Source organism: Haematobia irritans, chromosome 1 (assembly GCF_050003625.1).
Source record: "Haematobia irritans isolate KBUSLIRL chromosome 1, ASM5000362v1, whole genome shotgun sequence".
NCBI lineage: Eukaryota > Metazoa > Arthropoda > Insecta > Diptera > Muscidae > Haematobia > Haematobia irritans.
The window spans coordinates 114,479,032-114,492,814 of record NC_134397.1 but is presented as its reverse complement, the minus strand read 5'-3'; the positions used below and the strand labels follow the sequence as shown (position 1 = coordinate 114,492,814).

At 29.6% G+C, this 13,783-nt stretch overlaps 1 protein-coding gene across 1 annotated transcript in view; it reads left to right on the top strand.

Annotated features, from left to right (window-relative positions):
- Window positions 1-6,418, top strand: part of Scr (homeobox sex combs reduced) — a 104,538-nt gene extending 98,120 nt beyond the window's left edge. Inside the window, exon 3 of the mRNA XM_075291463.1 lies at window positions 6,111-6,418. Coding sequence (XP_075147578.1) covers window positions 6,111-6,418 — 308 coding nt within the window. The remainder of the gene's footprint in view (window positions 1-6,110) is intronic.
- Window positions 6,419-13,783: the final 7,365 nt, after the last annotated feature.

The following is a 13,783-nucleotide window of genomic DNA, read 5'->3' as shown; positions in this document are numbered from 1 at the left end:
ACTGATATGTTAATCTGTTGTCAGCGATTTTTTCTCTCTTCTTCTTCTTCTTTGGTTTCATCACATCCCAAAGAGCAGCAATAGCCCTTTGAAGATCTAAGAAGACTGACAGGGTGACTTGATGTGAATGTGAATACAGAATGATCAAAACAATGACAATATCATGATCATAACAATGCATTAAATAATATTGTTTTCCAAACATTACATCTTTAATGGAATTTTTACAATGTTTTGCGCTATAGAATCTTGAGAATAAAAAAAACATTTCATATTATTTTATTCCCACACTTTCGATTTTATGGCAATTTAGTAAAAATTCTATTTTTTTTTTTACTTGCCCCAAAGGGGGCGAAAGTATATGACAACTTCTTGTTGTTGTTAATTTGAATATACACAATTGGTGGATTGGGAGGATGGACGAATGCTTGAATGATATGTTGAGTCAGGTGGCTTTAGATTTTTTTGTCTGTGCGTTTTTCTTGTTTTTGTTATTTTGGTGTCACGAACCAAAACCAAAATTTTACGAAATTTTGAGTGACATTTTTGTCTTTTATTTTGTTTGTTTGAATGAATAATGCAATGTTTTAAACAATCCTCTACAATGAAAAAGATATTCATTGTGTCATATTTTGTGAGAAAAAGATCAATTGTGAAATATTTGGAGAAAGGGTTGTTGTAGAACATGTGTTGCCAAAAACTCATCAATATTAACTCCCACAATAGATAAAAATCGGTAAAATGGGATTTATTGTTATCTTCTCAAATACATATATGGGAATATTATTTAGACCACTTCTACATAATTTCCTGTAGGTAATATGTTTTTTAAAGATCCCATATACAGAGAATACCTTTGAATGCCGAAGATCACGCAACCTAATCAAAGCGTTGCCATTACCGCTATGCAACTTTAATGGCAAATTTGTCACTATTTTTTACTAAATGTCATACTTTTTTACATTTTGATAACACCATTTTGCCATGGTAGTCCGATTTTTATTTAATGACTTTTTACACATATTTGTTTCTTTTCTGAGGAAGGAATTTTACCCAACCGTAGCATTTTTTTTTTGACACTAAGAAATTTCTGTAAAAGCAAATACAAAATATTAGAGACAATATTTGCAACCCCTGTATTAAATTGTATTTTATTCGCTCTTAAAGAAAATAGAAACAAAGACATTTTTGACAAAGGGAAATTTCTTGTTTTCTAAAATTTCCTTCCGCAGGAAAATATTTTTTCTTTGGGTGCAGGGTGCTATAATTTTCGTAAGATTTGATCCCGGCACCCTTTAAAATTACGGACATGATCGGAGTTTTAACATAAAATTGAACTAATGCGTCCAATATAATAATTTGGAAAACTTTTTCCTTATGAAACCATAGTGTTATCATCCGGACAAAAATGACGACTGAATATATTCAAAGAAATTTTTTTTGTAGTTTCTCGCATGAACTGTTCTTTGCAAGAAGTGATTGTTGGTTTCATTTAGATCTAATTTGATTTAAAATTAATTTAATTCGTCTTTTTCTTTTTCTTTATAAAAAAATGTGTCACTTTTTGTGATTTTTTTTAATTATTTAGTGGACCAACTTAGTGCCACACTTAGTTTGAAACTTAGAGAAACTTTGAAACACTTAGATATGTTCTATAGGAATACAATTTTGACAAAAAATTTTATTGAAATTAAATTTCAACAAAATTTTATTTTTATACCAAATCTCGTCAAAATTTCATTTATATAAAAAATGTGGCCAAACTTGTTTGTTAAAAGAAATTTTGTCATAATATCAAATGTTATGATAAGCATTTGTGTTTTAAAGATTTATTATTTATATTAAGTGATACTTTGAATGTCTTGCAGCTTCAGAAATAAGTAAGAATTAATTTTGAATTTACTGCATCCTTGATTCAGAGTTCCTATAAAACTAAAGAGATTGTAATTTAAACCTCCTGGTATCAATTCCCGAACAAAATCAATATTTCTGCAATTTTCAATTTGTGAAATTCAGCAAAATAAAACCAATCTTGTTTAATGTATTTGACCAAGTTCATCATATGTGAGTAGAGCTGTTTCATTCACATCACATTGCTCCATAAGGAGCAGCCAGGTTGGACCCTAAGAGTATGAACTCAAATCAACATGAATGATAGATGATTGGATGGACGGATGTAGAAGAGTGTGAATGTTTCTTTTTTTCTACTTGATCCTGATGGTTTTGTTTTGCAATGTCTAAAGTCTGGTTACTGTCTACATTGTTATAACATGGTTATTAGTTTTCTCTGGTGCCTCTTTTCAGGCCATGAAACTACTTTTAGTTGTTGTTCTTTTTTTTTGTGCACTCTAAACTTTTCAAGGATAGACAGACAGACAGTTTCCAATCTCCAACCCAAAAAGTATTTTGCCCCCTTTGTTTCCTTTCAGAAATACACATAAAAAAGAGGCTAAAACAACATCACTAAAATTATATTCAAAGTAAATTTTTGGCGCGCTTTTCAAAAGGCCAAAATGAAAATTGTCGTCTTCTGAAGAGTCCTCTACCGGTATGGCGGATGGATGGTAGATGGATGATGGCAAACATACGAGTACATGGCGTTTCGCTTTGCTGGCTTTTGTGGCTATTTTTCGTCAGTTTTGTGGTGGTTTTAGTTGTTAGTTTTTATGCTTAAATACGCTTTAATTAAATGAGAGATAATTAATTTTAAGTTTAATCGGAAATTCCATTTAGATATTTTGGCCAGTGATTGATGTACTTTTGACAACACATCCGCGGTCTTAGATGGCCGGCGCTGGTGATGGTTTTTCTAAAAATAGTTCAAATATCCTAGTTTGCAAAAATACAGATTGCCATGTGGTTTTGGAGAAAGGAAGGAAATTTGTTTTTATTTTTTTTTAATATTAATCGATTTTTTCGGGGCCTCTTAGTTGATGTAGGCCATGTTTTTTGATGTCTATTAGAATTTTAAATTTTGAATACCAGAAAATAGAATGACATGAATGTGGGTTCAAATGTAATAACTTTAAATATCCATATGAGATTTCCTCTGAAGAAATTGACTTTTAATTTAGTACCTTTTTTTCCTGCATATCCTGCATTCCACTCTCCCTCTTTGATTTGTTTGTGTATAGCCTCCATAAACACCGGGGCGTTACTAGGCGGAAACATGTTTTTATTTTCAACAATCAAATTTGTTTGAATATCATCATAAAGGATATTTCCTGTGCTAAGCAGCAGTTTTGAAAAGTTTTCTCAGCCCTCTTGAAAAGCACAAATTATGAAAGAGAGTTATAACATTGAAAAGAAATTCCATAAAATAGAGATACCCTACATTAAGAAATATTGAATGGCTAATTTATTATGTGAACCCAAATAGCTAATTAAAAAAAAATATATATTTCTAAAAAAAACAAACAAAAAATAGGTTTTGTTTGGCATTTTTCAAGTCAAAATACTGGACTATTGTGAATGAAAAGTTGAGATATTAAAAATCTAAAATTGAATAACCCACGCCAAATAATGCTGACATAAACGGATTAAATCTCCTGATACACAATTTCAAGTGCCTGATTAGTGTAATTCAAATTCGATCTATGGGTGAGTACTATGTTCGGTTTTCGAGTTGAAAATCACTTTATTTTCGTGATTACTTTTCCTGGAATAATCAAAATTATAAATGAAAACAAACATATTCCCATAATGTCTTGCCGAAATTTAGAGGAACAAGAAACTGCGTATCAATTGATTTAATTTATATTGAACTGTTTTAATAAAGTAACCGCGAAAATTTCAACTCGAAAAGCGAACATAGTACATACCTTAACCTTAAAACTTCTTTCAAACAAACTTCTTACAACCTCCACTAAATTGAAAAGAAATGAAATTACATTTGTCTGCTAAAGATAGTCATTTCATATTTTTATTGTAAATGAAACTTTTTGATAGTTTGTTTAAAATTCTCAACAGTAACGCTGACTATACTACATTTGACACAGGACGTAATAAATATAAAAATAAAAAAACTCAGATTTTTCAAATTTTATTTGGACAATGAAAAAATTTCGTTAATAGTAAGAAATATTCTTATGTTTAACCGAAATTCCATTATATCGAAGAAAAATTAAATGATTCTTAAAAAATTCATTAAGAAATAACAAATTTTGTTTGGATTTTTTCAAGACACAATAGTGGACTTTTGTGAATAAAAAGTTGAAATATAAAACTCTAAAATTGAATCATTTTACAACGATCACTGCTGAAATCAGAGTAGTAATCATCACTCTCCTCATAAAATGATTCCTAAAAAATTCATTAAAAAATAACAAAATTTGTTTGGCTTTTTTTTAAATCACAATAGTGGACTATTGTGAATAACAAGTTGAAATACTCTAACAATGAATCATTCTACAACGAATAATGCTGGCGTCAAAATCATCAATTTTCGATACAAAATTTGAAGTGCTTGAATAGTGTAATTCAAATTCTCTCTACACCTTATAACTTCTTTCAACCGTCAACCGCCTCACAACCTCCTCTAATTTCAAATGAATTTCTAACGAAATGAAATTACGTTTGCCTGCCAAAGATGCTCACTTCATAAAAATGACGTGTCAAAATATAATTTAGCCACTTTTCTTGGCAATAACGATTCCTTTTCCACCCAAAACAAAAAAAATATGTGTCCAATGTTACTTTACAAAGAGTCAATTCATATCAACCAAACAATACCTTCAAATAAATTTTAGCCTCTTGCCAAAACTTAAACAATAGAGGGGCTTGCGACAACCCAAACTCAATTGTCTTAGCTATTATCAAAACGAAGCTAGTCGATATTTAAGTTTTTTTTAATGAATGGGGGAAATATAAAAAACCCCTCAATAACGAAAACGACTGCCACGAGCCCATAGCTAAAACTGATAATGTGGAAAAATTTACATCTTTCGTAAATACTGGCACACAAGGTTTGAGCCTTGGTAAACGTAGGTGGTGGTACAATTTACAGTTGCTGGCAAATTTTCTTCCTCCAATACAATTCGGAATACACCAAAAATTCAAGATTCGTTTTTTTACTCCATTGTTTTTTTCTTTTTCATCGAATCAATGGAGGGTGTCTAAAACGCGTTGACTATAATGAGGGGGCGTTTTGTATAAAAGGCAAACGTAGTTAGCAAATAACGTAAATATTATTTAGCCACAAAGCTTATAGTTACCCTCAACCATGGCCATATACATGGCTTTAACAAAATCCCATATCGTGCCAAGAGCAGGGTGCATTTAATAAAATTTGAACTGAGTTTTCTGCTTGCCTTCCGAATAGCATTTTTGTGGCTCACTCTCATAATCAAATGTGACAGAATTGCTGGTGCAAGAAATTTTTGCGCTTGCAGCTAAGACAAATCATGGTGGCATAGACAAAACTCAGACAATCAGACTGTGTTGGCGTTAGGATTTGTTTCTTTTTGAATTTGAAATATATTAATACATAATTTTTTTATTTTTTATGGTGTATAAATATGAACACCAGCGTTATGGACACAAAGAATTCTATGTCTCGATTTTATTTTGGGAATATTAACAAATGTTACATTTCCTTGTCAAGTTAATCAAGTTTGATGGCAATGTCATATGCTAAGGGTTGTTCCATAATGTGTTTTGATAGTTCTAGGTCAGTGGGATTTTTATAAATGGGTCAGTCTGATAGAAGAGAGAGAGAATATGGCAATATCTAAAATATTGTATAAATAAAATAATTCATATGATATATAAAGTATTAGATCTATTAATTTTACTTAAAATAACATATCTAAATCAAATTGAAATTAATTTCATTTTATGTAATTTTGTTTCACTTCGTTTCGTTTCATTTCATTTTAATTTTATCTGATTTAATACCCCATTCCCATTACACTTCCAAAATCCACTTTAACTAGATTTCAAATGTCATTTGCCTAATAAAAAAGGGATTTCAAATCCACTTTTAGTAGATTTCGAGCCTAATGTGAATGGGCTATAATTCAATTTATTTGATATTATTTTAATTTATTTCATTTTCATTTAATTTAAAAAAAATTATTGACCTATTTCTTTTCATTGCTTTCCATTTTCAGGTACTGTCAATGCCAATGGTGAAACAAAACGACAACGGACCTCATATACCCGCTATCAAACACTGGAACTTGAAAAGGAGTTCCATTTCAATCGTTACCTGACCCGCCGAAGACGCATCGAAATCGCCCATGCACTCTGCCTAACGGAGCGTCAAATAAAAATCTGGTTCCAAAATCGTCGCATGAAATGGAAAAAGGAACATAAAATGGCCTCCATGAACATTGTGCCGTATCACATGGGACCCTATGGTCATCCCTACCATCAATTCGATATCCATCCGTCACAGTTTGCTCATTTGAGCGCATAGGACGCGTGGCACTTTTCGGGTACTGGTTAGAGGCTCAATCAGTTGTATCAGGAACCATATCAGGCGGCAGCAGCAGCAAGTGTTGCTGGCGGTTATCAAACACAAAATGCCCAAGATTTGGGCGGAAGTGGAGGTGGTGTGGGCGTTGGTGCCGTCGGCGGTGGTGCAAATGCGCTATTCGCTTCGGCGGCGGCGTCATCGACATCAAATGCCGATTGTGTTAAATATCCACAAGAATTCTGATCTCAAGTTATCATTGGTCCGCAACAGAGGTTAATGGAGGCCAGTGTAGCTAGTGGTGGTGATGGTGGTGGAGGTGGTGTCATCAATGGTGCCTTGGAAGATGTCGACGACGATGAGGATTCCTATCCCCATAGTCATGATCCACATATTTCCAATCATCATCTACATCATCAAACCTCACTGCCGCCCCAGCCTCATAATCGAGAGCTCTGCAAGCAGGAGGAGGCATATGATCTAAGCGATGGTATTATCCATACCGGTCTCTTAAATAATACGACCACCACCTGCTTACGTAGCAATGACACTGAGATCAGTAGCAGCGGTGTAGGTAATAACCTGTACTGCTGTTAAATGAATGAAAACTGGGGAGAAAACGCAAAACACAAAAAACACCCAAATAACCCAACCAACACCAAGACATCAGCCGCTGTTGTTTGTTTGAGAGAGAAAGAGAAAAAACTCACGAAAATTCAAGATGTGATCAAAATTATATCATCCAATTATGAAGTTCCGAATACAACTGATCTGAGCTAAACTGAATGCAAGACGAGCTTAAAATTCCCGCAAAATAATAGATTTTTATAAATTTTGTTTTTGAATTTTTAAGTTTTGATTGTTTTAAAATTTTTGTTTTTTTTTTAAATCTTTTTGGGATATTATCAAATCGAGCTCGTTTTGCTGATTGGTTTATACTACTGGCATAAAAAATTTTATTCATATTATTTACCAACATTTGTTTTCGGTTTAAAACTTTTTCGACTATGAATTCTATCAATGTCCCATCGAACAAAAGCGAAAACTTTTTGTTGTCTTGTACCAATGCGTTGTTAAATGTTTTTTTTATTGAATTTTTTCTAACCTTGTTTTTTCTAACTTGTTTTCTTAAGCCGTCCAGTATGATAGACCATATGAATCCAATCAGTATTCGAAAAGAGCCTTTAGTGCCGTAAGTTAAGTTTAGTGTAAGATTTTTACGATATTAAGTCTGTAGTTTAAGAATTATTGATGATTTTCTTTTTCTATGCTCTTCAAACTTTTATTTAATCTATTACAAAACTTACTCCCATGAGGTTTATGATTTTGCTAAGTTATCTCAGATACCAACCTGTTCACTTGTACACATATCTATTCACATTGTAACTACAATGATTTTAAAACTGTTTATTTTGTTTTATAACCGTACACACGTGGCAGCAGTGTCTTTCAAAATGTTGTTGCAATGAGAACGTTATAGAGAATTTTTATTTAAATCATATAGTTACGAATCTAATCTAATTTTTTATAGTTTTATAAAATTTTATGAAATATATTTCTAAATCCATATAAAATCAATTGACAAGATTTGCTATAATTTAATGTATACGAAATACCAGGATTTAACATGATTTTTAGTTGGGCCATCAGTATGAAAGAGACCTCTTTTTGAAAGTGTAAATTTATTTTTATTTTGCATTCGATGAAGTGTTGTAACTCCATTTACCCGTCTGCTGAGACCGTAGGATTTTGCACATACACCTCGAGAACAGTTTCCTTGCATAAAAAATTTCATTGTACACAGAAAAAAATAACGAAATTAATTTATCCAATTGATTGTTAACTGAAATTCGAAAATGATAATAGCTATCATCTATGCCAATTAAAAAAATAACTGTTCCAATTAAATTTAATAATAATTTAAAAAAAAATATTTAAAGCAATAATTTTTACCTAAACTTTTATTTGAAAACAAAAATACTTTAAATATTTCTTTCTGTTTATACAAACATATTGAAAATTGAGGAAATGGGAAGGAAAAGACAGTGTTTTTGAAGGCATTCCATTATAGGGAGCGCTTAATTTTATAGAAGTTCATTATAGCGAGGTGACAAGTAGAATACTCCAACAACTGACAAAACGAAATTTTCCATATTTTTGTAATCCGATATAGCCCACTATTAAAAAATAAATATGACTCCAACACTCCGCTTACGAATCGTTGAGTGAATTACAGTAGTTTTCGCTTATAGTCCACACCCATAGTTGCACAACTTTTTTGGACAATATGTGAAATTCGACAGTTTTTATATGCCGCTTTGGTATATAACTGTTTTCACACATTTCCAGGAATAGAAAAAATAAGAAAAAGAAAACATATTAAAATATATTTATATCAATGAGATACATTTTCATGTAAGCAAAATTACTTCAAGCATAATATACTCTTATATCTATTTAGTTAAAACCCAGATCAGACGCTTTTTGCATGATGTCGCCAACGTTTTATTTTAATGTGGACTATTTCTTAAATAGTCTATATGGGTTACATTTTATCAGCACAATAAAAAATGGAATATATGCAAGATCGGCCTATAATTAAAATTGATTATTCAGCAAACTATATGTGTGAAATTTATGTCATAATGGTACTAGAAGAATGATTTTGGACTATATGTGAAAATCTCCTATATGTGCGATGGACTGACTATAAGCGAAAACTACTGTATTACGTATCTTCTCTAATGTTTTTTATAGATGGTCCATGGTCAATTTTCCATAAGGAATATATTGACATCGGCCCACAACAAAATGTCATCTAACATAGTCCCTGATAAACGACCATTTAAAGCTTATAGTTGAGAAAACGGCACCTGGTGTGTTTTAAAAATAGAAAGTTACAATTTCCCAGCTTTATTACGCTTTATTTTCCTGAGAATTTCTTATAAGCATTGCATGGTTGTATTGCTTATGAGTTTCACATCTCTCAAATAGGTACAATTTTGGTACGAATTTCCGCCCCATCAACCGTACTTAAATTTAAAACAAAAACAAATATCAGGAAATTACTAAAAAATTTTTCTCAAAATGAATAGAACTGTTTTGTAAGATCATGACCAAAGAGTTATGTTTCGAAAGAAGTCTTTTAGGTTTGTAATCCTAAGCGGGTCTTTACACAGATTAAAAATTCTGTTTTTTGTATATAAAGCCATTCTTGCCACCCAATCAAAAGTAATACAGGCCTGTTACAATTATCGTAATCTTAAAAAATTTTGAGATCCCCTATCAAAATTAAAGAAAGAAAATAATAGAACTCTGCTACGATGCAAAGTCAGCATGTTACATTCGCTTATAGCAATTCTTTGCAGGTTTTAGGCAAAAAAAATTTTCTTGCCAATTCAACTTAAATCTTTTTTTATAGTTTTTTTAGTTTCAAAATAATTTATAAAGTTCTGCCCAACTCAATATTAAATCTTATTATTAGTTTTTTATTTAAAATCATTTATAACGTTCTCATTTCAACTCAAACAGTTGTATTCTCTTATTTGTGGTTATTCAAAGATAGCACCTATTGCGATGTTTCTCCAATTTCATATAAACGTTTCATAATTGAAATTACATTTTTAAACTTTTTTTTTTGTTGCTTACAAATAGAGCCATCCAATTTTAAAATCTATAAGAAAAATAAATTTGTCTTAAATTTCCCAACAATACTAAATTTTCGACTTGGGAAATTTCTTTAGAAATTCACTGACATATGTATATTTCAGTTACCCTACAAACGCTTCTATGTACTTAATTCTTATCGTAAATTTATTTATTTAAAACATATCTGTTTTTATTTATGTAAATATCTTTATTAATCTTGAAAAGAAAATATTTTGGAACAAAAAACTTTACATTGATTTCATCACTCATTAATTTTATAGCTTTTATTGTTGTATATGTGTTTAATTAATTTTCAAAAAACGAATGCTTTACATTTTTAAAAAGTAAATATATTTTTATTCTAACAATTATTATTTGTTTACATGTGAAGGAATACTATTTTTGTTTTTGTTTTAAGAATTACAAAAAATATAAATGCAAAAATATCTTAAAAAAAGGTAAACAAATTCGGGAAAACAGGGCCCATAAATAATGTCATTATTTATTTTTTATCTTTGAATTGGCTATAATCTGTTCATTTTTAGACAAAATAAAAGAAAATAGTGATAAATTTATGATTTATGATAAATAAATAAAATTTCATTTGCAATAGTTTATATACAAGAAGATATAGATAAATAGAGAGAAAAATAAAATAATCATATTTATATATATCTACTTGTAGTTTACAAAAAAATTAAAATCATCTACTGTGTAAAAATGTTAATAAAATTAAATATACAATTAAAAATAGTATAAGTAGGATTTCTTTATATTTAAGATGTGTATACAAAAAAATGCGTATATAAAAACAAGAACATCAGGTTTTAACTATTGTTTTAATATAATGAATATAGATTAAAGGAAAATGCAAAAAAATACAAAAACCCTAAATATCTTAAGTTTAAAACAAAATAACATTTTTTAATAATTAAAACGAACATATAAAATTAATAATCCATTGATCCAAATGTCCACAAACAAATTTCGTTATCTTAGTCTAAAAAAAAAGGACTACCATTGTCATCGAGATCCTTGGAATCCATATCCAATACAAAAACATAACGACTCACTAATACAGTTAGACATCCATTTACATAACCTATCATAGAATTAGAAATCATGCGTATATAAATCTAGATTGATAATTATTACTACTATTATTTATAATGTAATATTTGTATACTATAAGGTTAGTGCATCATTTCAGAAAATTAATTATTCATTAAATAACAAAAACACAATTCTTTGTAACTATCCAATTGTATTCTAGGTTCTGAAAAGCAATGATAAAACAAAACTTGATCAAATATATGAGCAAAAAAAACTAGTAAATAATTTAGCACAAATTTTTATTGTTTTCTTACTCCTAATTAAACAAAAACAAAAATATCTAATGATAATTTTATTTATATTAAAACAAAACAACATGGGCATTTCCCACTCGCTTTTATGTTTTAAGAAAATCGGTAATTATTTTTCTAAATAAATAAAGCAATTCATTGTGAATTACTCCACCCATTATTGTTTAATATCCTCATATAAAAACCGAAAAGAAATCTTTAAACATTTGGAGATTGTTTTTTTATAAGAAAATATAAATCGATAACATATAGCAAAATGAAGCTGCATTCCATGTAAAATTAAAAAAAATGTTTCACAAAATATTATATAAAAAAACTATGTAAAACTGATCACAATTATTGTATATGTATCAAAATTAAAAATAAAAAATCACAAAAACAAGAAAAACTTAATTTAATGATATAGTAAATAAATTATAAATGAAAATAAAAAATATTAAAAAAAAAATGAACCACAATTTTAAATATAGTTTCGCAATATGTTATATATAAACAACAACAAACAATTATAACAAATACTTATTATAAATAAAATGGAAACATATGTTGAAAAAAAAAGAACGTGAAGTAAAAATCACAAATCAATAAACGATTATTTTAAAATGTATTTAAAAAAATAAAAAAACAATAGTTTTTTGTATGACAAATGGTAAAAGCAAAAAAAAGGTAAGACTAATGGTTGGGTGGTCCGAAAAGTTCGAAGCCTCTCGATGTATGAGAAGTGTAGTAAAAACTATGAATATGTATGTTGTTAAAAATAATAATAATAATAATAATAATAATTTCTACTCTGTTGTAAGTTTTTACTGGACAATTTTTACTGGACAAATTTTACTGGAAAAGTACCCAAACAGTGCAACACAAATACAGTAGTTTTCGCTTATAGTAGATCGCACATATAGGTTATTTTCACATCTAGTCCAAAAATCATTCTTCTAGTATCATTATGACATAAATTTCACACATTCGTATAGTTTGCTGAATAAACCATTTCACTTATAGGCCGATTTTGCATATATATATTATTTTTTAATGTGCTGCTAAAATGAACTTGATATAGACTATTTAAGATATAGTCCACAATAAAATAAAATGTTGGCAACATCATGAAAAAAAACGTCAGACCTGATCTTAATCAGATATATATTGTAATTGAATTAATTTAGCTTTCTTGAACATGTATCTCATTGATTAAAATATATTTTAATAAAAAGGTAAATCGTCTTTTACTTATTTTTCCTTTATAGACATATATCTGGAAATCTGCGAAAACAGATACAGAGAGTATTAAGAAAACAAGAGAACGAAACTGTCAAACGAAACTACGTCAGTAGGTGGCGTCGTGAGGCAAATTCATGCAGTTTTTGTCGACGCTTCTCTCAAATATCATACAGTTTGCGTCGGCGGCACCCAGTTCAGTTCTCATAACAGCGGTTCGACCGCAACGTAGGTAATACCAAATCTGCAGGCATTGTGCGACATCTATACGGTTGACATTTGTTTTTTTTTTTTTTTTTTTTTTTGTAGAAGAGAAATTTTCTTCCTCTAGTTTTCTTAATACTCTCTGACAGATACTTATATAGGGTTGCCAGAAGGGATTGATTTGGCTTGATTGTAAAGTTTTTTAATGTGTGTCAAGTGAAAAAGTAATTTGTCAAGTTTTTTGTAAGTTATTTCTTTTTTTCTCTAGTTTATTCTAGCTACATATGTAATAATACTTAAAAATGGAAGTTTATATTTCTAAAAAAACATATCGAAAGAGCATATTTTTACTATCAATAAAACTTTAGTTGTATTTATAAGGACCAATGTGACACATATTCTTTTCTGTACCATTATAATTTAAAAATTTAGTTATCTTTAGGTATGTACATGGTAAAATAATTCCCAGGTAGTTGCAGTATTACAAAACCAACAAAATTCAAGTACATCCAGATATAAGTTTTGTTTACAAATTTAATGTTAGTAAACACAAAATATTACATATTTCCAATTTGTTTTGTTTACATTTTAATGTTAGTTACCAATAGTAACCTATGTAACCAATAGTTACTTTTGTAACAAGTAGTAACCAGACATGTTTTTGACAATAATAACCTGTGGCATGTAAAATGTAACCAATAGTAACAAGACATGTTTTTGACAGTTGGATGTACTCAGCTGTGAACGGCTGACTGTGATGTAGTACCTTTAGTAGTTTTATCATGGGTATGTATATCATTTGTGTTTTCTGCCCCAATAAGCAGTGTCTTTTGTGAAAAATAATTTATATTCCAAAGAATGTCCTGTGATCTAATAAAAGCTGAACTACTAGTAAGAATAAATTTTAATGAGGATTGCAAAAACTTTCAAATCT